Source organism: Myxine glutinosa, chromosome 12 (assembly GCF_964187855.1).
Source record: "Myxine glutinosa chromosome 12, kmMyxGlut1.1, whole genome shotgun sequence".
In the NCBI taxonomy this organism is placed as follows: domain Eukaryota; kingdom Metazoa; phylum Chordata; class Myxini; order Myxiniformes; family Myxinidae; genus Myxine; species Myxine glutinosa.
In genome coordinates this window covers 55,794,427-55,818,860 of record NC_136272.1, presented here as the reverse complement: position 1 = coordinate 55,818,860, position 24,434 = coordinate 55,794,427, and the positions used below count along the sequence as shown (strand labels likewise).

At 48.4% G+C, this 24,434-nt stretch overlaps 1 protein-coding gene across 1 annotated transcript in view; it reads left to right on the top strand.

The window, feature by feature from the left end:
- LOC137437231 (general transcription factor 3C polypeptide 1) overlaps nucleotides 1-24,434 on the top strand; it is a 405,949-nt gene that overhangs the window by 171,019 nt on the left and 210,496 nt on the right. Inside the window, exons 18-19 of the mRNA XM_078766829.1 lie at nucleotides 2,371-2,484; nucleotides 2,677-2,822. Of these exons, the coding sequence (XP_078622955.1) occupies nucleotides 2,371-2,484; nucleotides 2,677-2,822 (260 nt within the window). The remainder of the gene's footprint in view (nucleotides 1-2,370; nucleotides 2,485-2,676; nucleotides 2,823-24,434) is intronic.

Genomic DNA, 24,434 nt, shown 5'->3' with positions numbered 1-24,434 from the left:
CAGAGGCAAAAGCACACGATGGGACAAAAGCACACGAGGAGAAAGGGAAATGTGTTTTTTTTGTGTTTTGGGGGGGGGGGGGGGGGGTTGTGGGGGTTACAACGTTAGACAAATAGTAGATGTTCGGTGAAGTTTGGGGGAGAAGGGAAAATCAAAAAACCTAGCAAAACCAGTGAAGGAAGAAACAAGCTTCGACGGGGGAAGCCTGAGGCTGCAAGGCCTCACACGCCGCGCGGCAAACAAACGATTAATTTATGAAAGATAAACACCGAGAAACATCCAAGGGATACACTATAAGTTCACACGCCGAAAGATAAAATACAGTTACGACAAAATACAATTGTGAACAGACTTAACTTTGAAAAAGTGGAGACCGTGTGGAGCTTCGAAAATTCGTCAATCATGTTGCTAACTCATGATGACGAGCATAAAGCTATCTCTGGTCATAGTCTTGCTCTCAGGCTGCTCTCTAATCCAGTATGTTAGGCCTCCGCCTCCTTTAAACTTGCAGGTCAATTTGTTTCTAATGTCATCTTCCTACATTCATCTTTCTTATGGGTTTGTTGATCTGGAGAAAGCATTCGATAGGGTTCCACGTGAAGTAGTGACATGGGCATTGAGGAAGTTAGGAGTGGAGGAATGGTTGATCAGAGTAGTGATGGCAATGTACACAAGAGCACGCACAGCTGTAAGGACGAAGGGCGGGAACAGTGGTGAGTTTGAGGTGAAGGTGGGAGTGCATCAGGGGTCGGTACTAAGTCCACTACTATTTGTAGCTGTGATGGAGGTGCTGGCTCGGAACGTGAAGGAGGGTTTACCGTGGGAGTTGTTGTATGCAGATGATCTGGTGGTGTTTGCAGAAAGTATGGATGGACTGAAGGAGAAGATGAACAAGTAGAAGGAATGTATGGAGACAAAAGGTCTGAAGGTGAATATCAGAAAAACGAAGTTGATGGCAAGTGGTAAAGCATGTGCTGAGGTGGAAAGAATTGGGAAGTGGCCGTGTGCTGTGTGCAGGAAGGGTGTCGGAGTGAATTCCATTCAATGTACAATGAGCGCTGAGTGGGTTCATCAAAAATGTAGTGGTTTGAGAGGGTCATTAACCAGTGTGGCAGCTACATTCAAATGTAAGGTGTGCACAGAGGGAGCTGCAGATGGAGGAAATGTTGAGTTGGATCTTGGAGGTGGCGTGAAGCTGGAAGGTGTGAAAACATTTTGTTACCTCGGAGACGTGCTGAATGGAGAAGGTGGATCAGACTCGGCAATGGTTGCAAGAGTGAGATGTGCATGGAAGAAGTTTCGGGAACTGAGTGGCATGCTGACGAGGAGGGGAGTGTCGTTGAAGCTGAAGGGAAAGGTGTCTGCTGCATGTGTGAGAAGTGTTATGATTTATGGGAGCGAAACATGGGTAATGAACGTAGAGCAGCAACGAAGGCTGGAAAGGGTGGAAATGCAAATGGTTCGGTGGATGTGTGGAGTATCGTTGAGAAAGAGGAAGACAAATGATGAATTGCGAAAGATGATGGGAATAGAGCCTGTGATTGATGCTGTGAAGAGGAACAGGTTGAGATGGTTTGGTCATGTGTTGAGGAAGGATGAAAGTGACTGGTTGAGAAGAGTGATGGAAATGAATGTAGAAGGAAGTAGAGGATGAGGAAGACCGAGAAAGACTTGGCTAAAGATGGTCGAAGAAGAAATGCGGGCAAGGGGGTTAACAAGGGGAGATGCAGAAAATAGGGCAAAATGGAGGACATTGTCATGGAGACCGCAAGGCTAGCCCCCGCTCTCGCAGGGAAAATGGCCTTAAAATGCCTGTTGTTGTTGTTGTTGTTGTTGTTGTTGTTGTTGTTGTTGTTGTTGTTGTCATCTTCCTACAAATCCCTCAACAAATTCCCAGCCACTGTGTAACCCATTATTCAATTGTATGTAGCATAAGGCTGCGGTGTAGGGGTGAGCGGTAGGTTAAGAAGGGGAAGGGGGGAGGGTAGCGTCATTGGTTAAGGGCACTGCCGTGCTGCTGATGCAATGCCTTCTGTTGGTTCGGGAAGAAATTTGTAATTTGTGTATGGTGCTGGCGATGGCTCGCCGACCTTTCGCGAAGGACACAATGGGATCTTTAATGTCAACCAACAAATGCTGCTGCCAGACGGGATGCCAGTTTAACGTCCATCCGAGGGATGGCATGCGCATAGATGAACCACCCTACCTGTGAAACACTGGTATGACAGTTTAAAGGTGGGTCAGGAATCAAACCCAGGCTAGCCAGCTTAGAGGCGAGTGTGCGTACCTCTAGGCCATTCCGTCATCCCTGTATGACCTGTGAAAAGGTGTGTGTGATTCTCATAAATAATTTTGGCGAAACTTTCACAGGAGGGGAAATCCCTGACCCGAAAGAAAAGAGACCATTTTCGAGTGATCCTGCTGAAGTGCTCGTAGAGACGAGTTATGCGGAAGAGTGGCAAAAAGAATATGCAGAGGAGAAATGTAAGTATTTTTGAGCTTGTATAAGGATCATTCTAGAATGTTAAAAACAATTTCATATTGTGCATTTTACTTCGTTCAACTTTGTGTCTGTCACGATTTGTGCGTTAAAACATTTCTGAGTTGCGTTGCATCGATGATGATTTTTGAGGATGAGCGCATGATGCCGATGATGTGTCCACGTGTGCTTGGCAGTGTATGTGGATGAAACCGGCTGGAAGCGTTTTGTGCCCCCTGGGCCCGTTCACAATGATTACGGACCTGGCTGGATCATGATCGGAGACCTTTTTTTCTGCATGCCTCTCTCGATCTTCATCAACCTGGTGCAGATCAGCTACAAGGTGTCCAAGCACAATGACGACAGTTATAACGATAATGATAACATTGGGTAGAGTTTTGATTTTTGTTACCGAAAGAGGTCTTTGAGGATAGTCAGATGAATCCTGTCTCAGGAGAGTTCTATTTTCACAGTGGGACTATCAGGTCCAACAATCAATATGGCTTTTGAAGAGGTGTAAGGATAAGGTCCAATATCACCTGGGCTGCAGAAAACGTAGATCAACTTTAAATACTGAAGGTTTGTGGATACCTTGCACTTGTGATGACTTGACAGGATGTTATCGTCAACAACAAAACAACAACAGGCATTTTACGGCCATTTTCCCTGCAAGAGCGGGGGTTAGCCTTGCGGTCCCCATGACAATCTTCTCCATTTTGCCCGATTTTCTGCATCTCTCCTTGTTAACCCCCTTGCCCGCATTTCTTCTTCGACCATCTTTAGCCAAGTCTTTCTCGGTCTTCCCCATCCTTTACTTCCTTCTACATTCATTTCCATCACTCTTCTCAACCAGTCACTTTCATCCTTCCTCAACACATGACCAAACCATCTCAACCTGTTTCTCTTCACAGCATCCATCACAGGCTCTATTCCCATCATCGTTCGCAATTCATCATTTGTCTTCCTCTCTCAACGATACTCCACACATCCACCGAACCATTCGCATTTCCACCCTTTCCAGCCTTCGTTGCTGCTCTACGTTCATTACCCATGTCTCGCTCCCATAAATCATAACACTTCTCACACATGCAGCATACACCTTTTCCTTCAGCTTCAACGACACTCCCCTCCCCATCAGCACGCCACTCAGTTCCCAAAACTTCTTCCATGCACATCTCACTCGAGAAACCGTTGCCGAGTCTGATCCACCTTCTCCATTCAGCATGTCTCCTAGGTAACAAAATGTTTTCACACCTTCCAGCTTCACGCCGTCTCCAAGATCCAACTCAACATTTCCTCCATCTGCAGCTCCCTCTGTGCACACCTTACACTTGAATGTAGCTGCCACACTGGTTAATGACCCTCTCAAACCACTACATTTTTGATGAACTCACTCAGCGCACATTGTACATTGAATGGAGTTCACTCCGACACCCTTCCTGCACACAGCACATGGCCACTTCCCAGTTCTTTCCACCTCTCCACATGCTTTACCACTTGCCATCACCTTCGTCTTTCCTATATTCACCTTCAGACCGTTTGTCTCCATACATTCTTTCCACTTGTTCATCTTCTCCTTCAGTCCATCCATACTTTCTGCAATCAACACCAGATCATCTGCATGCAACAACTCCCACGGTAAACCCTCCTTTACGTTCCGAGCCAGCACCTCCATCACAGCTATAAATAGTAGTGGACTTAGTTCCGACCCCTGATGCACTCCCACCTTCACCTCAAACTCACCACTGTTCCCGTCCTTCGTCCTTACAGATGTGCGTGCTCTTTTGTACATTGCCATCACTACTCTGATCAACCATTCCTCCACTCCTAACTTCCTCAATGCCCATGTCACTACTTCACGTGGAACCCTATCGAATGCTTTCTCCAGATCAACAAACCCAAGAAATAACTTCTTCCTCTTCTCCATGTACTTCTCCTGCAACTGCCTCACAATAAAAAGCGCGTCTGTCGTTCCTTTTCCTGGCATAAATCCAAACTGCATTTCGTCAATCTTCACTTTCTTCCTTATCCTCCTCTCCAACACCCTTTCCAATACCTTCATTCCATGCTCCAATAACTTTATCGCTCGATACGAGCCACAGTCCAGAGGGTCACCTGTCCCCTTGTATAGAGGGACGAGGGTACTCGGTTCCCAATCCACTGGAATGCGGCCTTCTTTCACCACCAGGTTGCAGATCTCTGTCATTCTCTTCACACCCCAACTTCCCGCTGCCTTCAACATATCTCCCACAACTCCCGTCGGCCCTCCCGCTTTTCTACTCTTCATTGCCATTATCGCTTCCTCAACTTCCTTCTCGGTTATCTTCTCTGCCGGTCCTAAAACTGGGTTACTCTCCATGTTGCCATCCCATTCATTCTCTGCATTCAACAGTATTTCCATATATCTTTTCCATCTTCCTTTAATTCCATCTGGGTGCACAACGATTTGTCCCACTTCATCCTTCAAGCAACTCACCCCCATCACATCACACCTCTCTTTGCTATCTGCTTTGCAATCCTGAATACCACTCTCTGACCCTCTTCCAAATCCAAGCGTTCTCCGAACATGTTCCTACATGCCTCCTGTGCCTTTGCTACCTCTTTCTTTGCAGCCTTCTTGGCTGCCTTATAACTTTCATGCTCTGCCTTTTCTGCCCCCATACCCTTCGCCTTTTGCCACGCCTTGAACTTCTTCCTCTTCTCGTCAATCTTCTTTCCAACTTCATCATCCCACCACAATGTTTCCGAGTGCCTCGTTGGTCCTTTTGTCCATCCACATACCTCACCAACGGCTCCCAACAGACTATCTTTCATTGACATACAACCACTTTCAAGCTCAACCACATCATCCTCTACCATACTCAGCCTCTCTTTTAATGCCTCCCTCACTGTCACCTATTTCAACCTCTGCACCTTCATTCTCGGTTGGTACTTCACCCGCCGAGCTCTCCTCGCACCTTTCACCCTTATGTCGCAGAAAACCAAGTGGTGCTGTGAAACAGCCTCCTCCCCCGGGATCACCTTTGTGTCCCGGAGGTGCCCCCTATCTCACCTACGCACCATCAGGTAGTCAACGGTTGTCGTCGACCCACCTGACGTGTATGTAACAAGCTTATTATCCTCTTTCTGGAACTGGGTATTACAAATCCACAAATCAGCTCCATCAGCAAACTCCAAAATCCTTTCACCTTCTCCATTTCTCACACCATATCCGTAACCCCCATGAACTCCCTCAAAACCATCCATACTCCTTCGCACATGTCCATTTAGGTCTCCTCCGACCACAACAACTTCCTCATCTTTCACATTTCCCATCAGCTTCTCTATCGCATACCAGAACTTGTCCTTCTCTTCATCGCTCCGACCAACCTGCTGAGCATATCCCGAGATGACGTTCACCAAGAGCTTTCCAATCATCATTTTCACCATCATCAACCTTTCACTCACTCTCGTCACACTCACCACACTGTCTACAAACTCCTCAGGACACCAACACCATTCACGCCCTCCGGGCACCCTTGCCACACAAACTTGTATTTCTGTCCCTGCCTACCCTTCACCATTCTCACACCACTTCCCTTCCATCTCGTCTCTTGCACACAACATATGCCCACTCTTCTTCTGATCAATACTTCCACCACTTCTCCTGATCTCCCTGTCATTGTCCCTACTTGCCATGTCCCAAACCTCAGAAACCGATCTCCACGTCGGGCATCAGACGTTTCGTCGTCATAAATGGAGTGATTTCCACCCTTGCTTCGATCGGGTTCCCCACCTTGAGTTTTGACGAGAGGGAATGGGGTCCCCCACGGGGTACTTCGGGCTGTACCCTGCCATATGTAGTTGTAATTGTCGTGGTTCTCTTTTTGAGGCAATGTTTTTTCTGCCCGGATGCCCTTCCTGACGCGAACCCTTTTCGTCGCCGCTTATGACACGCAGGGATACGGTGTACCTATTCTAAACCGGGGTACACACCGGGTATTCAAGGAATATAATATGTTATCAAGGTATTGTATCGTCAAGGAATATAATTTCCCAGTCAGTAATAAATGGTAGTTGTCCAGTTCCATCAATTGGTATCCAACTTCTGGTGCCATTCATGATCACATTTCTCCTGCACTGCTTCCTGAGGCTCTGGCAGAGACAGCATGCTTGCACACTTTACCCAATCCATCCAGCACATACAAAGTCTTCCTCTTCCTCGTAATCCTTCAATCATACCCAGCATGCTTGCACACTTTACCCAATCCATCCAGCACATACAAAGTCTTCCTCTTCCTCGTAATCCCTCAATCATACCCAGCATGCTTGCACACTTTACCCAATCCATCCAGCACATACAAAGTCTTCCTCTTCCTCGTAATCCCTCAATCATACCCAGCATCCTTGCACACTTTACCCAATCCATCCAGCACATACAAAGTCTTCCTCGTCCTCGTAATCCCTCAAATATACCCAGCATGCTTGCACACTTTACCCAATCCATCCAGCACATACAAAGTCTTCCTCTTCCTCGTAATCCTTCAATCATACCCAGCATGCTTGCACACTTTACCCAATCCATCCAGCACATACAAAGTCTTCCTCTTCCTCGTAATCCCTCAATCATACCCAGCATGCTTGCACACTTTACCCAATCCATCCAGCACATACAAAGTCTTCCTCTTCCTCGTAATCCCTCAATCATACCCAGCATCCTTGCACACTTTACCCAATCCATCCAGCACATACAAAGTCTTCCTCGTCCTCGTAATCCCTCAAATATACCCAGCATGCTTGCACACTTTACCCAATCCAACCAGCACATACAAAGTCTTCCTCTTCCTCGTAATCCCTCAATTATACCCAGCATGCTTGCACACTTTACCCAATCCATCCAGCACATACAAAGTCTTCCTCGTCCTCGTAATCCCTCAATTATACCCAGCATGCTTGCACACTTTACCCAATCCATCCAGCACATACAAAGTCTTCCTCTTCCTCGTAATCCCTCAATTATACCCAGCATGCTTGTGCACTTTACCCAATCCATCCAGCACATGCAAAGTCTTCCTCGTCCTCGTAATCCCTCAATTATACCCAGCATGCTTGCACACTTTACCCAATCCATCCAGCACATACAAAGTCTTCCTCTTCCTCGTAATCCCTCAATTATACCCAGCATGCTTGCACACTTTACCCAATCCATCCAGCACATACAAAGTCTTCCTCTTCCTCGTAATCCCTCAATTATACCCAGCATGCTTGCACACTTTACCCAATCCATCCAGCACATACAAAGTCTTCCTCTTCCTCGTAATCCCTCAATTATACCCAGCATGCTTGCACACTTTACCCAATCCATCCAGCACATACAAAGTCTTCCTCTTCCTCATAATCCCTCAATTATACCCAGCATGCTTGCACACTTTACCCAATCCTTCCAGCACATACAAAGTCTTCCTCGTCCTCGTAATCCCTCAATTATACCCAGCATGCTTGCACACTTTACCCAATCCATCCAGCACATGCAAAGTCTTCCTCGTCCTCGTAATCCCTCAATTACACCCAGCATGCTTGCACACTTTACCCAATCCATCCAGCACATACAAAGTCTTCCTCTTCCTCGTAATCCCTCAATTATACCCAGCATGCTTGCACACTTTACCCAATCCATCCAGCACATACAAAGTCTTCCTCTTCCTCGTAATCCCTCAATCATACCCAGCATGCTTGCACACTTTACCCAATCCATCCAGCACATACAAAGTCTTCCTCTTCCTCGTAAATCCCTCAATTATACGCAGCATGCTTGCACACTTTACCCAATCCATCCAGCACATACAAAGTCTTCCTCTTCCTCTTCCTCGTAAATCCCTCAATTATACCCAGCATGCTTGCACACTTTACCCAATCCATCCAGCACATACAAAGTCTTCCTCTTCCTCGTAATCCCTCAATCATACCCAGCATGCTTGCACACTTTACCCAATCCATCCAGCACATACAAAGTCTTCCTCTTCCTCGTAATCCCTCAATTATACCCAGCATGCTTGCACACTTTACCCAATCCATCCAGCACATTCAAAGTCTTCCTCGTCCTCGTAATCCCTCAATTATACCCAGCATGCTTGCACACTTTACCCAATCCATCCAGCACATGCAAAGTCTTCCTCTTCCTCGTAATCCCTCAATTATACCCAGCATGCTTGCACACTTTACCCAATCCATCCAGCACATACAAAGTCTTCCTCTTCCTCGTAAATCCCTCAATTATACGCAGCATGCTTGCACACTTTACCCAATCCATCCAGCACATACAAAGTCTTCCTCTTCCTCTTCCTCGTAAATCCCTCAATTATACCCAGCATGCTTGCACACTTTACCCAATCCATCCAGCACATACAAAGTCTTCCTCTTCCTCGTAATCCCTCAATCATACCCAGCATGCTTGCACACTTTACCCAATCCATCCAGCACATACAAAGTCTTCCTCTTCCTCGTAATCCCTCAATTATACCCAGCATGCTTGCACACTTTACCCAATCCATCCAGCACATACAAAGTCTTCCTCGTCCTCGTAATCCCTCAATTATACCCAGCATGCTTGCACACTTTACCCAATCCTTCCAGCACATACAAAGTCTTCCTCTTCCTCGTAATCCCTCAATTATACCCAGCATGCTTGCACACTTTACCCAATCCATCCAGCACATACAAAGTCTTCCTCTTTCTCGTAATCCCTCAATCATACCCAGCATGCTTGCACACTTTACCCAATCCATCCAGCACATGCAAAGTCTTCCTCTTCCTCGTAATCCCTCAATTATACCCAGCATGCTTGCACACTTTACCCAATCCATCCAGCACATACAAAGTCTTCCTCTTCCTCTTCCTTGTAAATCCCTCAATTATACCCAGCATGCTTGCACACTTTACCCAATCCATCCAGCACATACAAAGTCTTCCTCTTCCTCTTCCTCATAATCCCTCAATTATACCCAGCATGCTTGCACACTTTACCCAATCCTTCCAGCACATACAAAGTCTTCCTCTTCCTCGTAAATCCCTCAATTATACCCAGCATGCTTGCACACTTTACCCAATCCTTCCAGCACATACAAAGTCTTCCTCTTCCTCGTAAATCCCTCAGTTATACCCAGCATGCTTGCACACTTTACCCAATCCTTCCAGCACATACAAAGTCTTCCTCTTCCCCGTAATCCCCCAATCATACCCAGCATGCTTGCACACTTTACCCAATCCTTGCAGCACATACAAAGTCTTCCTCTTCCTCGTAAATCCCTCAGTTATACCCAGCATGCTTGCACACTTTACCCAATCCATCCAGCACATACAAAGTCTTCCTCTTCCCCGTAATCCCTCAGTTATACCCAGCATGCTTGCACACTTTACCCAATCCATCCAGCACATACAAAGTCTTCCTCTTCCCCGTAATCCCCCAATCATACCCAGCATGCTTGATTTCTCCAGACTTTTGTTTTCTGAATGCATGAGGTGTCCGAAGTATGACGGTTTCTGTTTTCGCATCATCATTTCTCACCCGAACGTACGTGGTGGTTTCATCTCTTCAAGCACTGATGCGATTCTTCTTCTTGCAGTCCATGGAATGTTTTAACATTCATTTCCAACATCTGGTGAATTTGTGCCGGTTAATTGCTGTGTTTATTCTGTGGTTATGTGTGGGTAGGTTTAGGTGTAGGTGTGTGTTTGTGTGTGTGTTTGTTTGTTTGTTTATTTATTTGTTTGTTTGTTTGTGTATTTATTTATTCATTCATTTATTTTGTCCTCCCTCTCCTTTTGTTCTCGTTTTTTGTTTATGGAGGTGCATATCTTGCAAATAGTTTTTGTAGGATTCACCTGGCTGCACCTGGATGGGTTTAAGAGTAGAGGAGTAGCAGCTGAAACCACAATCTTATCCAGGTGCCTCCTGATAACTCCATCTTTGACTTTTTGCTTTCCTCCTGATACTTGTTACCTTTTTTTTTTTTTTGGGGGATACAATATGAAGGCTCGTGTAAGAGCTAACATTAATCACAAAAAAACAAACGCACACAAAAAAACATGATAAAAGGAGCGGGAGACAATATGGGGAGAGAGAGAGGGAAGCACATGAGTACAACAGTAGAGAACAGGGACATCGGGAGATCTGTGGGAGGGAGAGGGCTTGGGGGAAGGAGTGGGATTGCAGAGAGTGAGGGAGTTTGTTCCAGAGGCGGGAGAACAGAGGAATGAAAGAGTGAAGGTGAGCAGAGAGTCCCGATTTTGGTAGTTTCATGAGAAGATGGTTGCAGGCAGATCTTGTGCGAACTGTAGGAATATTTGGGGGACAGAGCACAGACACAGCTGAGGGGGAGGGAGGGAGGGAGGCCTGAGAGGAGTCGGTAGAAGACAGAAAGACCACCAACCTGCCTGCGGTGAATGAGTGGAAGGCCCTTGGTTTGTTTTGTCACATCTTTGTTTTTGCAGATCTTTATCAATCCTGACATTGCTGTTTTTTCCAATGTTAACCATCGATTAATTTCTCCTCCACATTGTTCACTCACTTCCAATCTGAGAACCAGGAAGATGGAGCTTTTCATTATTTCCCCATGATCGTCTCCCAATGTGAATACGTCAATCTTCTCATTTGACAAGATTTTCGTCTTTTTGAGGTTAATTAAATGAAGACCAGCTTTTTCACTTTCATTCTTTACTGTGTGTAGAAGTTTCATCAAGGCCTCTTTACTTTGTGCCAACAGAGTGGGATCATCAGCATACCTTAGGTGGTTAGGGTTCGGGTTCGGGCTAGGGTTAGGGTTAGGGTTAGGGTTAGGGTTCGGGTTAGGGCTAGGGTTAGGGCTAGGGTTAGGGTTCGGGTTTGGGTTAGGGTTAGGGTTAGGGTTAGGGTTCGGGTTTGGGTTAGGGTTAGGGTTAGATCCTGATACATCTTCCTCAAAATCCCGACTCCATTTTCCATGTCATCCAAGTTTGATTTCCTCATGATGTATTTACTGTACAGATTGAACAAATAAAGGAAGAGGATGAACCCCGGTCCAAACCCCCTTTTCAAATTCCAAACCCGTCTATCTCTCCATCTTCTTACTGTAGCTTCTTGAAAAAGTTGCTTTTGCTGAGATTACATTTCAAAGTGTAACTTCTATTGTGCATTTGTCTTAAATCGATGGAGATATGGTGTTTTGAGTTGAAGATGTCATAACATTGATAACAATCCCTAAAGGGGGCATGTGAAAAAAAAAAAACCCACCTTTAGAGGCCATTTTTCCCCGCAAGCGGGGGTTGGCCTTTTTCGGGGACCGTGGTTGTTGTTGTTTTTTGGTCCCCTTTTTGAAGCGATGTTTTACATGCAACAATGCATGGGACATGTGAAGTCAGCCCCAAATAAGGAAGGAGGAAAGGGAAGAGGAAGGATGCCATAAAGGGGACAAATACCAGGAAGCATTTTGAGCATCGCTTGTGGATATCTGAATCTGTCTCTGTGATTGTTCAACGAAACAAGATTGCTTTTTGTTCGTAGATTTTTGTCCCACCTGGGATAACGTGTGAGACGCCTCATATCATGACCTTGGGATACTTTGGGCAAAGCACATCATTTGCATAAACCACCGTCTTCGGCGATGTCACACTGGATTAACCAATCGACAGACGGGAGCGATCTTCAATCAAACCGAATCGGACCATCCCAAGGATTCGCCAAAAAATAACAATTCCTTCGGGGAACATTTTTAGATCGTTTTGCACTTCCGGTTTCTTGATTTTTGAATTCCAGGTGCAACTTTCGCGCTTTTGATGTCGAAGAATGTGATATCCTGGATATTTTGAACACAGTACCATGTGCACTCTCTTCTGGGTGGAACTCCATATTATCTCTGCGAAATAGCCCGATACTTTAAGGACGTGTTCTCTTTTATGTTTATTCTTCCGCCGATGAAGTCGCAGGAGGCGTTATGTTTTTGGGTTAACCGTCCGTCCATGATAGGTTTTCGTTACCACGATAACTTGACAATGGCCGAAGGGATTTCGATCAACCTTGGTACAAGTATGTTATGAACTGATTACATTTTGGCATCATGAGGTCAAAGGTCAGAGGTCATGTGGGGTAAAAAAAAAAAAATCCTGTTACTGTGGTAACTTGTGAACCGGCAATGGGATTTTGCCCAAAGTTGGTTCAAGTGTGTATTACGATGCAAAGATAAACCGATTTGATTTTGGGGTCAAAGGTCAGAAACTGTAATTGGTTTTTGTTACCGTGATAACTGAAGAATGACTGAAGGGAACCAAGTCAAACTTAATACAAGTATGTATCATGATGTAAAGATCAACATATTCGATTATGGGGTGAAGAGATCGAAGGTCAGAGGTCCCATGAGGTAAAAATTATGTGACTGCTAATTTGTGAACCAGTGATGGGATTTTAACCAAACGTGCTATTAGTACATGGTATGATGCAAGACAAAGTGATTAGATTTCGGTGTCAAAGGTCATCTATATATTAAAATAGCAGCATTTTTCTATCCATCTGTCCGTAATGCTACGTCATTACGTCTACGATGTCATTACGGCATACGATGGCTCACTCCACCGACGGCCATTTTAATTTATATAACGTTCATGCCGAACCTGCAGTCAAAGCGGTCGAACCTGTCATATATCCCAATCTGCATGCTCTACCTCTACGTTTTTCATTCAGTGTGAAACAAAAACAAACCGATTGTTAAAATGACCATCAAGCATTGAAAGCACCGGCAATGGGGTCTTCAAATGACATAGTACTTATAGGCCTTAGGCTTCATGCCTTCAGGCTGCTTTGGACAAATTAGTCCAGGTTTCTTAATACCGCAGTATCGTTTTCGTAATAATAATAATAACGTTAATAATAATAATAATGTAGTAAATTTAGCCATAACATTTTAATTCCAATGTCGTGACTGCAAAACTGATGGATTGAAGTGGTGTGTGGTTCATGGTTCATGGTTTGATGATCGGTGTATGATTCATGATTCGATGATAAGTGGTGTGTGGTTCATGGTTCATGGTTTGATGATGAGCGGTGTATGATTCATGATTCATGATTCGATGATAAGGGGTGTATGGTTCATGGATGGATGATAACGGGTGTGTGGTTCATGGATGGATGATAAGGGGTGTATGGTTCATGGATGGATGATAAGGGGTGTGTAGTTCATGGATGGATGATAAGGGGTGTGTGGTTCATGGATGGATGATAAGGGGTGTGTGGTTCATGATTCGATGATAAGGGGTGTATGGTTCATGGATGGATGATAAGGGGTGTGTGGTTCATGGATGGATGATAAGGGGTGTATGGTTCATGGATGGATGATAAGGGATGTGTGGTTCATGAATGGATGATGAGGGGTGTATGGTTCATGGTTCGATGATAAGTGGTGTATGGTTCATGGTTTGATGATGAGGGGTGTATGGTTCATGGATCAATGATAAGTGGTGTTTGGTTCATGGTTCGATGATAAGTGGTGTATGGTTCATGGTTCGATGATGAGGGGTGTATGGTTCATGGTTCGATGATGAGGGGTGTATGGTTCATGGATCGATGATAAGTGGTGTATGGTTCATGGTTCGATGATAAGTGGTGTATGGTTCATGGTTCGATGATGAGGGGTGTATGGTTCATGGATCAATGATAAGTGGTGTTTGGTTCATGGATCGATGATAAGTGGTGTATGGTTCATGGTTCGATGATAAGTGGTGTATGGTTCATGGTTCGATGATAAGTGGTGTATGGTTCATGGTTCGATGATAAGTGGTGTATGGTTCATGGTTTGATGATAAGTGGTATATGGTTCATGGTTCGATGATAAGTGGTGTATGGTTCACGGTTCGATGATAAGTGGTGTTTGGTTCATGGTTCGATGATAAGTGGTATATGGTTCATGGTTCGATGATAAGTGGTGTATGGTTCATGGTTCGATGATAAGTGGTGTATGGTTCATGGTTCGATGATAAGTGGTGTATGGTTCATGGTTCGATGATAAGTGGTGTATGGTTCATGGTTTGATGATGAGGGGTATATGGTTCATCGTTCGATGATAAGTGGTGTTTGGTTCATGGTTCGATGATAAGTGGTATATGGTTTATGGTTCGATGATAAGTGGTGTATGGTTCATGGTTCGATGATAAGTGGTGTATGGTTCATGGTTCGATGATGAGGTGTATATGGTTCATGGATCAATGATAAGTGGTGTGTGGTTCATGGTGTAGCGACCCTTGGGTCCCCCAAGCGAGACCAGCAACAGAATCTCCTTGCTCCAGCCGTTGACGTAACCGGCGGGCAAACCACGGCGCCGGGGTGGCCGGTCACGTGACCACCAAAGCGTGCCGCGCGTGCGGTTATAATCCTTTGCACCTGTCGGTCACGTGACCACCAAAGCGCGCCTCGCCTGAGAGGCGTGGCTTTCGGTTTCGGTTGTGCTTTCTGGTTTTGATATATATGCAGCCCGATAAACGGGCTTTTCAGAGTTCCCGAGTTGGTTTTTACAATAAACATCTTCTCGGACGAGTTTGTGTCTTGCCCGTCACTTCGTCCGTCTCAAGCAAGAGCCCTGCTCTTCACTGGTGACCCCGAATTTACGACACGCGATAGACACCGCAGTGTCCCTCAAATTGCCCACCTTCTGGGAAGCACATGCCGCTGTCTGGTTCGCGCAGGCGGACTCCCAGTTCGCCCTGCGTAGCATAACGGAGGACGCCACGCGATACCATTACGTGGTCGCCGCGCTTGGCTCCGCGACCGCCGCCCGCTGCCTGAGCTTCCTCCAGAACCCGCCCGCTGACGGCAAGTACGACACCATCAAGGCACTTCTTCTGGGCGCTTTCGCCCTCTCCCCGGCTGAGCGCGCACGACGCCTGCTCGACCTTCCTGAGCTCGGCGATACGCGCCCGTCCGAATGCATGGACTACATGCTCGCGTTGCTCGGCGAGCACCCCTCGGATTTCCTGTTTCGGGAGCTTTTTCTTCGCCAGCGCCCGGCCCAGGTACGGGTCGCCCTGGCAGGCACGACCATCGTGAACCCCCGCGACCTCGCCAAGGAGGCCGACAAGATCGATTCGGCAAGCCAGCTCGCCGGAGCGGCGAGCCAGCTCGTCGGGGTGGCGGCCGGGCGCCCTCCCGCCCATCGGCCCGGCGCCCGCGACGCAGTTTCCTTCCCGGAGGCCGCCGGGCCGGCGCGACTGGCAGCGGCGACGCCGCGTCACCCGGTCCCGACGCGTCGACCGGAGCCCCCGCCGGACCCGGCCTGGTGTTATTTCCACGCCAGGTTCGGGCGGCAGGCCCGATCATGTCGACCCCCGTGCACGTTCAGCAAGTCGGGAAACGGGCGGGCCGGCGTTCCCTACCAGCAATGAACGCCGGCCGTTCCGGAAACCTGCTATTCATCACGGACCAAGCGTCGGGGCGGCGCTTTCTCTGCGACACCGGCGCCCAGCTGAGTGTCATTCCCGCTTCGGCGGAGGACAGGCGGGCCGCCGTTTGCGGCCCCTCCTTAATCGCGGCCAACGGCTCCACCATCCGCACCTTCGGCCCACGCACTGTCGCCCTCCGCTTCGGCAGCCAGCTCTTTCACTGGGAGTTCGTGACGGCGGACGTCCCCATGGCTTTGCTCGGGGCCGATTTTCTGTGCGCCCACGGGCTGCTGGTCGACGTGAAACGCCGGTGTCTCGTCAACGCCGAAACTTTCAGCTCCCTGGCATGCGCCTTGAGCCGTTCCGCGCCCACCGAGTTTTCCTGCGTCCTCCCATTGGCAGACGACTTCGCACGTCTCCTCGCGGAGTTCCCGGCCCTCACGTGACCGACGTTTTCGGCCATCGCAGTGCGTCACGGCATCGAGCATCACATCCCCACTACGGGCCCGCCGGTGTACGCCCGGGCTCGCCGTCTCGATCCCGCCAAACTCGCCGTCGCCAAGGCCGAGTTCGCCACGCTGGAGCGCCTCGGCATCGTGCGGCGCTCCGACAGCGCCTGGGCCTCGCCGTTGCACATCGTCGCGAAGCCGGGGGGCGGATGGCGGCCATGCGGCGACTACCGCCGCCTTAACGACGCCACTACCCCCGACAGGTACCCCGTCCCGCACATCCAGGATTTTTCCGCCCGGTTGGCAGGGTGGACCATTTTTTCAAAAGTGGACCTGATTCGGGGGTACCACCAGGTGCCCGTCCGCCCGGCCGACATCCCGAAGACGGCCGTTATTACACCTTTCGGCCTCTTTGAATTCCTCCGGATGCCCTTCGGCCTCAAAAACGCGGCACAGGCGTTCCAGCGCCTGATGGACGGCGTGCTGCGCGACTTGCCGTTCCTCTACACCTACCTGGACGACATCCTCGTCGCCAGCACGTCCAGAGCCGAGCACCTCCTCCACCTCCGGACGCTCTTCGGCCACCTCAGCGAGCACGGATTGATCGTCAACCCGGCCAAATGTCACTTTGGTGCGGCGACGATCGACTTTTTGGGCCACCGCAACACCCGGACCGGCGCCGTGCCGCTACCGGCCAAAGTCGAGGCCATCGCCGTTTTCCCGCGCCCCCGCTCCATCAAGGCGCTGCAGGAGTTCCTCGGGATGGTGAACTTTTATCACCGCTTCGTGCCCCGAGCGGCGCAACTCATGCGGCCCTTGTACGCCGCCTTCCGCGGCCAGCCGGCGAAACGCGACGTTGTCTGGTCCACGGACATGGACGCTGCTTTTACCGGCGCAAAACGGGCCCTCGCCAACGCCACGCTGCTGGCCCACCCGGTACCCCAGGCTCCCATCGCCCTCACCACGGACGCCTCCGACTACGCCGTGGGCGCGGTCCATGAACAATGGGTAAACGGGGCCTGGCAGCCGCTCGCGTTCTTCAGCCGGCAACTCCTGCCCAACGAGTTGAAGTACAGCACCTTCGACCGCGAGCTCCTCGGGCTGTACCTGGCCGTCCGCCATTTTCGCCACCTCCTGGAGGGCCGCCCGTTCACGGCTTTTTTCGACCACAAGCCGTTGGTTTTCGCCATGGCCAAGGTCAGGGAGCCGTGGTCGGCCCGCCAGCACGCCACCTCTCCGCCGTGTCGGAGTACACCACGGACATCCGGCACGTCGCCGGGAAGGACAACGCCGTGGCCGACTGCCTTTCTCGAGCCGCGCCGTCTACCTCGGCGTCGATTTCGCCCTAATGGCAACGGACCAGGCCACCGACGGCACGGTGCAGGCGCTCCGGGTGGCCGACACGGGCCTCCACTTGGCGTTTGGTTCATGGTTCAATGATAAGTGGTGTGTGGTTCATGGTTCAATGATAAGTGGTGTTTGGTTCATGGATCGATGATATGTGGTGTATGGTTCATGGTTCGATGAAAATTGGTGTATGGTTCATGGTTTGATGATGAGGGGTGTATGGTTCATGTGAAGGAACTGCGCTCCAACGCGAGTCGAAAGAATTGACGCGACCAAAGACGGAATTCGTCCGAGTTGCTTTATTGAAACAAAACAGCTCAGGTATTCTGACAAGCCCGTTTATCGGGCAGCAATATATATACACATTTATGTCGGGAAGTTTGCCCGGCAAAAGCTATACCGGGCATGCCCGGGTGTCAAGGGCGAGCCTTGGAAAGGCGAGTCTGGACCTGCCCGGGCGTGTTTGGCTGCGGCCTGGCAAGTCGAGGCTGGGCGTGCCCGGGCGCTCTGGGCGAGCCCTGGAAAGGCGATAGCGGGCATGCCCGGACGCTCTGGGCGAGCCCTGGAAAGGCGATAGCGGGCATGCCCGGACGCTCTGGGCGAGCCCTGGAAAGGCGAGAGCGGGCATGCCCGGGAAAGACGAGACCGGGCGTGCCCGAGAGGTTCGGGCGTGCCCGGGAACAGTGAGTCCGGGCATGCCCGGGAGAGGCGCGTCTGGCCGTGTTCTGGCCGGTGCAAGGCGATTGTGTGCATCCAGCGGTAACCGCTACACATGGATCAATGATGAGGGGTGTATGGTTCATGGTTCGATGATGAGGGGTGTATGGTTCATGGATCGATGATGAGGGGTGTATGGTTCATGGTTCGATGATGAAGGGTGTATGGTTCATGGATCGATGATGAGGGGTGTATGGTTCATGGTTCGATGATAAGTGGTGTATGGTTCATGGTTCGATGATAAGTGGTGTATGGTTCATGGATCGATGATGAGGGGTGTATGGTTCATGGTTCGATGATGAGGGGTGTATGGTTCATGGATGGATGATAAGCGGTGTGTGGTTCATGGATGGATGATGAGCGGTGTGTGGCTCATGGAAAAGTGGTGTGTCGTTCATGGATGGATGATAAGCGGTGTGTGGCTCATGGAAAAGTGGTGTGTGGTTCATGGATCGATGATAAGTGGTGTGTAGTTCATGGTTCGATGATAAGTGGTGTATGGTTGATGGATGGATGATAAGCGGTGTGTGGTTCATGGATGGATGATGAGCGGTGTGTGGCTCATGGAAAAGTGGTGTGTGGTTCATGGATGGATGATAAGCGGTGTGTGGCTCATGGATGGATGATAAGCGGTGTGTGGCTCATGGAAAAGTGGTGTATGGTTCATGGATGGATGATAAGCGGTGTGTGGCTCATGGAAAAGTGGTGTATGGTTCATGGATGGATGATAAGCGGTGTGTGGCTCATGGAAAAGTGGTGTATGGTTCATGGATGGATGATAAGTGGTGTGTGGCTCATGGAAAAGCGGTGTGTGGTTCATGGATCGATGATAAGTGGGGTGTGGTTCATGGATGGATGATAAGCGGTGTGTGGCTCATGGAAAAGTGGTGTATGGTTCATGGATGGATGATAAGCGGTGTGTGGCTCATGGAAAAGCGGTGTGTGGTTCATGGATGGATGATAAGCGGTGTGTGGCTCATGGAAAAGCAGTGTGTGGTTCATGGATGGATGATAAGCGGTGTGTGGCTCATGGAAACGTGGTGTGTGGTTCATGGATGGATGATAAGCGCTGTGTGGCTCATGGAAAAGTGGTGTATGGTTCATGGATGGACGATAAGCGGTGTGTGGCTCATGGAAAAGTGGTGTGTGGTTCATGGATCGATGGTAAGTGGTGTATGGTTCATGGATGCATGATAAGCGGTGTGTGGCTCATGGAAAAGTGGTGTATGGTTCATGGATGGATGATAAGCGGTGTGTGGCTCATGGAAAAGTGGTGTGTGGTTCATGGATGGATGATAAGCGGTGTGTGGCTCATGGAAAAGCGGTGTCTGGTTCATGGATCGATGATAAGCGGTGTGTGGCTCATGGAAATGCGGTGTGTGGTTCATGGATCGATGATAAGTGGTGTGTGGTTAATGGATGGATGATAAGTGGTGTGTGGCTCATGGAAAAGTGGTGTGTGGTTCATGGATCGATGATAAGTGGTGTATGGTTCATGGATGGATGATAAGCGGTGTGTGGCTCATGGATCGATGATAAGCGGTGTGTGGCTCATGGATCGATGATAAGCGGTGTGTGGCTCATGGAAAAGTGGTGTATGGTTAATGGATGGATGATAAGCGGTGTGTGGCTCATGGAAAAGCGGTGTGTGGTTCATGGATCGATGATAAGCGGTGTGTGGCTCATGGAAAAGTGGTGTGTGGTTCATGGAAAAGTGGTGTGTGGTTCATGGATGGATGATAAGCGGTGTGTGGCTCATGGAAAAGCGGTGTGTGGTTCATGGATCGATGATGAGCGGTGTGTGGCTCGTGGATGGATGATAAGCGGTGTGTGGCTCATGGAAAAGCGGTGTGTGGTTCATGGATCGATGATAAGCGGTGTGTGGTTCTTGGATCGATGATAAGCGGTGTGTGGTTCATGGATCGATGATGAGCGGTGTGTGGCTCATGGATGGATGATAAGCGATGTGTGGCTCATGGAAAAGCGGTGTGTGGTTCATGGATCGATGATAAGCGGTGTGTGGCTCATGGATGGATGATAAGCGGTGTGTGGCTCATGGAAAAGCGGTGTGTGGCTCATGGAAAAGCGGTGTGTGGTTCATGGATCGATGATAAGCGGTGTTTGGTTCATGGATCGATGATAAGCGGTGTTTGGTTCATGGATCGATGATGAGCGGATGATGTTTTTACATTTTTTAATGTATTTCTATTATAAAATCGAAATGCATTTGAATATTTCACTATACTGCCAATAAATTTGCCAATATTTTAAAAATAAAATGAAACACACTTTTGCGCATAGAAACACTTGTGCGCGCAGACCCAGAAGTTTGTTAGCTAGGCTCGCACTAGCCCAGCGGCAGTGACCGAATCGCCATGGCAGAGTCAGGAAAACGTAAAGCTAAGCGCAAGTATGAAGAGGTGCACAGGGCATTTTTGCCTGAATGGGAGGAATTGTATTTTTTTACGGAGCGAAATGGGAAACCCTTGTGCTTGATTTGCCAGACTGCACTGTCGCATTTTCAAGCTTCAAACCTGGAGCGCCATTTCACCTCACTCCATGATAACGTGGCCCAGGATTTTCCCAAAGGCAGTGAACTTCGCAAGCACAATACAAGGTAAATGCATTGAAACGTCAGTCAGAGAAGCAGACTCAGTTTTTCGGACATTAACGAAGCTCTCAGAGATGGTCACATTAGCATCATATCAGTTGGCATGGAACATTGCTCGAGCTAAAAAGCCAAACGCTGAAGGGGAATTCGTGAAAACGTGTCTCAGAGATGTTGTTGCCATCCTCACTCCTGAAAATGACAGTTTGAAGCGTTCTGTGTCAGACCAGGAGCTGTCACGGCACACCGTTGAACAGAGAATATCAGATATTAACAACTCCATTGAAACACAGTTGCATACGGATCTTGAAAAATGTCGGTATTTCAGCATTGCTTTGGATGAGTCTTGCGACATTCAAGATAAGCCACAGTTGGCAATATTTGTACGGTTTGTGTCAGAAGACAATTAAGGAAGAGCTGCTTGACATTGTGCCGTTAAAAGATCGGACCCGCGGCATCGACCTGAAAGAGACACTCACGACTGTTGTTGAGAAGACAAATTTGCAATGACCAAAACTAACAGCAATAGCCACAGATGGTGCACCAGCTATGTTGGGATCTGCAAATGGCCTTGTAGGGCTGTGTAAAGCTGACGACCGTTTCCCTGATTTTTGGACATTTCATTGCATCATCCATCAAGAGAACCTGGTGTCTAAGAAGCTGAACTTGGACCATGTCATGAAACCTGTGCTAGAAATTGTGAATTTTATTCGCACTCATGCTCTCAAGCAAAGACAGTTCAAAAACCTCACAGCTGAACTGGACGAAGACCTTCCCAATGATCTGCTTCTCCACTGCACTGTGAGATGGCTTTCAAGAGGTAACATGCTTTCCCGTTTTTTGGAACTTTTGGACCCAGTGAAGCTGTTTCTGGCAGAGAAACATAAGGACTATCCTGAGCGACATGACCCCCAGTGGATGTCAGACTTGGGGTTTCTGGTGGACATGCTGCATCATCTGAACAAACTGAATCTAGATCTGCAAGGGAAGTAAAAAATGCTGCCTGACCTGGTGCAAAGTGTTTTCACATTTGTGAACAAACTCAAGCTCTTCCAGACCCATCTTCAAAAGGGAGAGCTCACACATTTTCCCTTGTTGTTGAAGGCAAATGGAGAAGCAGCTGAGGTCACAAAAAGGAGCATTGCATGCTATGCAACACTGGTTGAAAATCTGCAGCAGAGTTTTGAGGACAGATTCTGAAACCTGAAGAAACAACGGCCACAGATCACATTTCTCATCAACCCTTTCACTGCTGAATCGGATTGTTTAAAAGCCCCCTTAGTGGCAGATGCAGCAGCATCCCAGTTGGAGATGATTGAACTTTCTGAGGATGACAGACTTAAATGTGTCTTGAGAGAAGGAACCACAGACAGAGTTTTGGAAAATTGTGCCCACAGACAGATACCCCAGTGTCAAACAGGCTGCACTCAAGCTAATGTCAATGTTTGGATCAACTAACGACTGTGAATCGGTTTTTTCTACACTGAAACAAGTGAAGTCAAGACATCGCTCTGTTCTTATGGACACACATGTGAAAGAGTTGCTCCGAGTGGCCACAAGCCAGACCTGAAAATTATTGTGGAAAACAAAGACTGCCAGGTGTCCCACTGAGGTAATAAACGACCTATGAAAACTGTTAAGCTATGTATTATAATTATGACATAACCATAATACACATAATCATTAATTATGTCATGAGGCCTTTAAGTTGCTGTTGTCGTGTGAGCATGCAGGTGTTGTGCGGCTCCTTGCAATGGTGTGAAGGTTTTTTTTGGCTCTTTATGCTGGACTGGTTAGCCACCCCTGATGTAGACTAATGTTATGGTTTTGGTGTTATGTTTTAGATGCACCAGGTCGATTGCATTAAAGCCTCCTTTCTTTCGAGGGGTCTTTGGCTCTGATTCTTACAACAGTCGCCATTCGTGCACCGCCTCTTGGACCTCTTCGTCGGATCGGAAAGCGGTTCCACCAAGCACCTCTAAGTGGCCCAAAGATGTGGTAATCCAAAGCGGCGAGGTCTGGGGAGTAGGGTGGACGAGGAAGACACTCAAAATGCAGGTCCTCCATTGTTGCAGCTGTAGCTCGGGCAGTATGGGGCCAAGCATTGTCATGCTGCAGAAAAACACCGGAAGTGAGAAGTGCACGACGTTTTGATGTGATTGTTGGTTACCTCCGCCACCAAAGGTGGATGGAGGTCATGTTTTCACTCCTGTCTGTATGTCTGTTTGTTTGTGAACAAAATATCTCAAAAAATTGTGGACGGATTCAGATGAAATTTGGCAGAAATGTATGGCGTATGTGACGAGGACGAAATGATTAGATTTTTTTTTTTTTTTTTTTTTTTTTTGTTTTTTGTATACAAGATCGAGGCTCGTGAAAGAGCGAACATTATTCACACAGAAAGACAAACCGACACATAAAACATATAACATCGGGAGCGGTAGACAAGATGGGGAGAGAGGGGGAAGGACACAAACACAACATTTGAGAGCAGGGACCGAGAGACGTGGAGACATCGAGAGATCTGAGAGAGGGCGAGGGCTTTGGGGGGGGGGCATAGGAAGGGGGCGGTGGGAGAGGTATAAAACATATGGACACTGCCAGGACCTCCAGGAAAGAAGTTGGAATTTCAAACAAGGTGGATCTGGGGTGAATTAGCGGGGGTAGAAAAGATCAAGGTTTTGGATGGGGGAAGATAAGAGATGGTGGTGAACAGCTGTTTTAAAGACCTGGAGGGAGGAGTGGGATTGAAGGGAGTGAGGGAGTTTGTTCCACAGGCGGGAGAAAAGAGGAATGAAAGAGTGAAGGTGAGCAGAGAGCCGAGATTTCGGCAGTTTAACCATAAGAGGGTTGCTGGCAGATCTTGTGCGACCTGTAGGAATATTTGGGGGACAGAGCACAGAGAGAGCTGGGGGTGCAAGGCCGGAGAGGAGTCGGTAGAAGACAGAAAGACCACCTACCTGCCTGCGGTGAGTGAGTGAAAGGCCCTCAGAGATAGCTTCATCGCGGGAGATTCCAATAATTCTGAAAGCTTTGGTTTCAACAGCGTGAAGCCGAGCTAGGTGTGAGGCAGGAGCACCGGCCCATAGGGGAGAACAGTATTCCATTGAGCTGCGGATGAAAGCCTTGTATGTGGTGAGGAGCTCAGGTGTGCCGAGGAAGGACTTCGCACGACGGAGGATGCCCAGTCAGCGACTGGCTTTGGAGGCCAGCTTGGAAATGTGGTTTTCCCAAGAAAGATCATGGCAGATAGTGAGACCCAAAATCTTGAGCGACAGAACTTCTTGGAGAGGATTGTTGAGAAAGTAGATGGGAGGGTTGTCCAGTCGATCTTTTCGGAGAGACATAGTAAGAGTGTGAGATTTGTCAGGATTGAAAGACATGTTCCACTTGTTTGACCAGACTGTGATTTTGTCCAGGTCTTCAGAGAGTGAGGAGGCAGCAGACTGCCGATCTG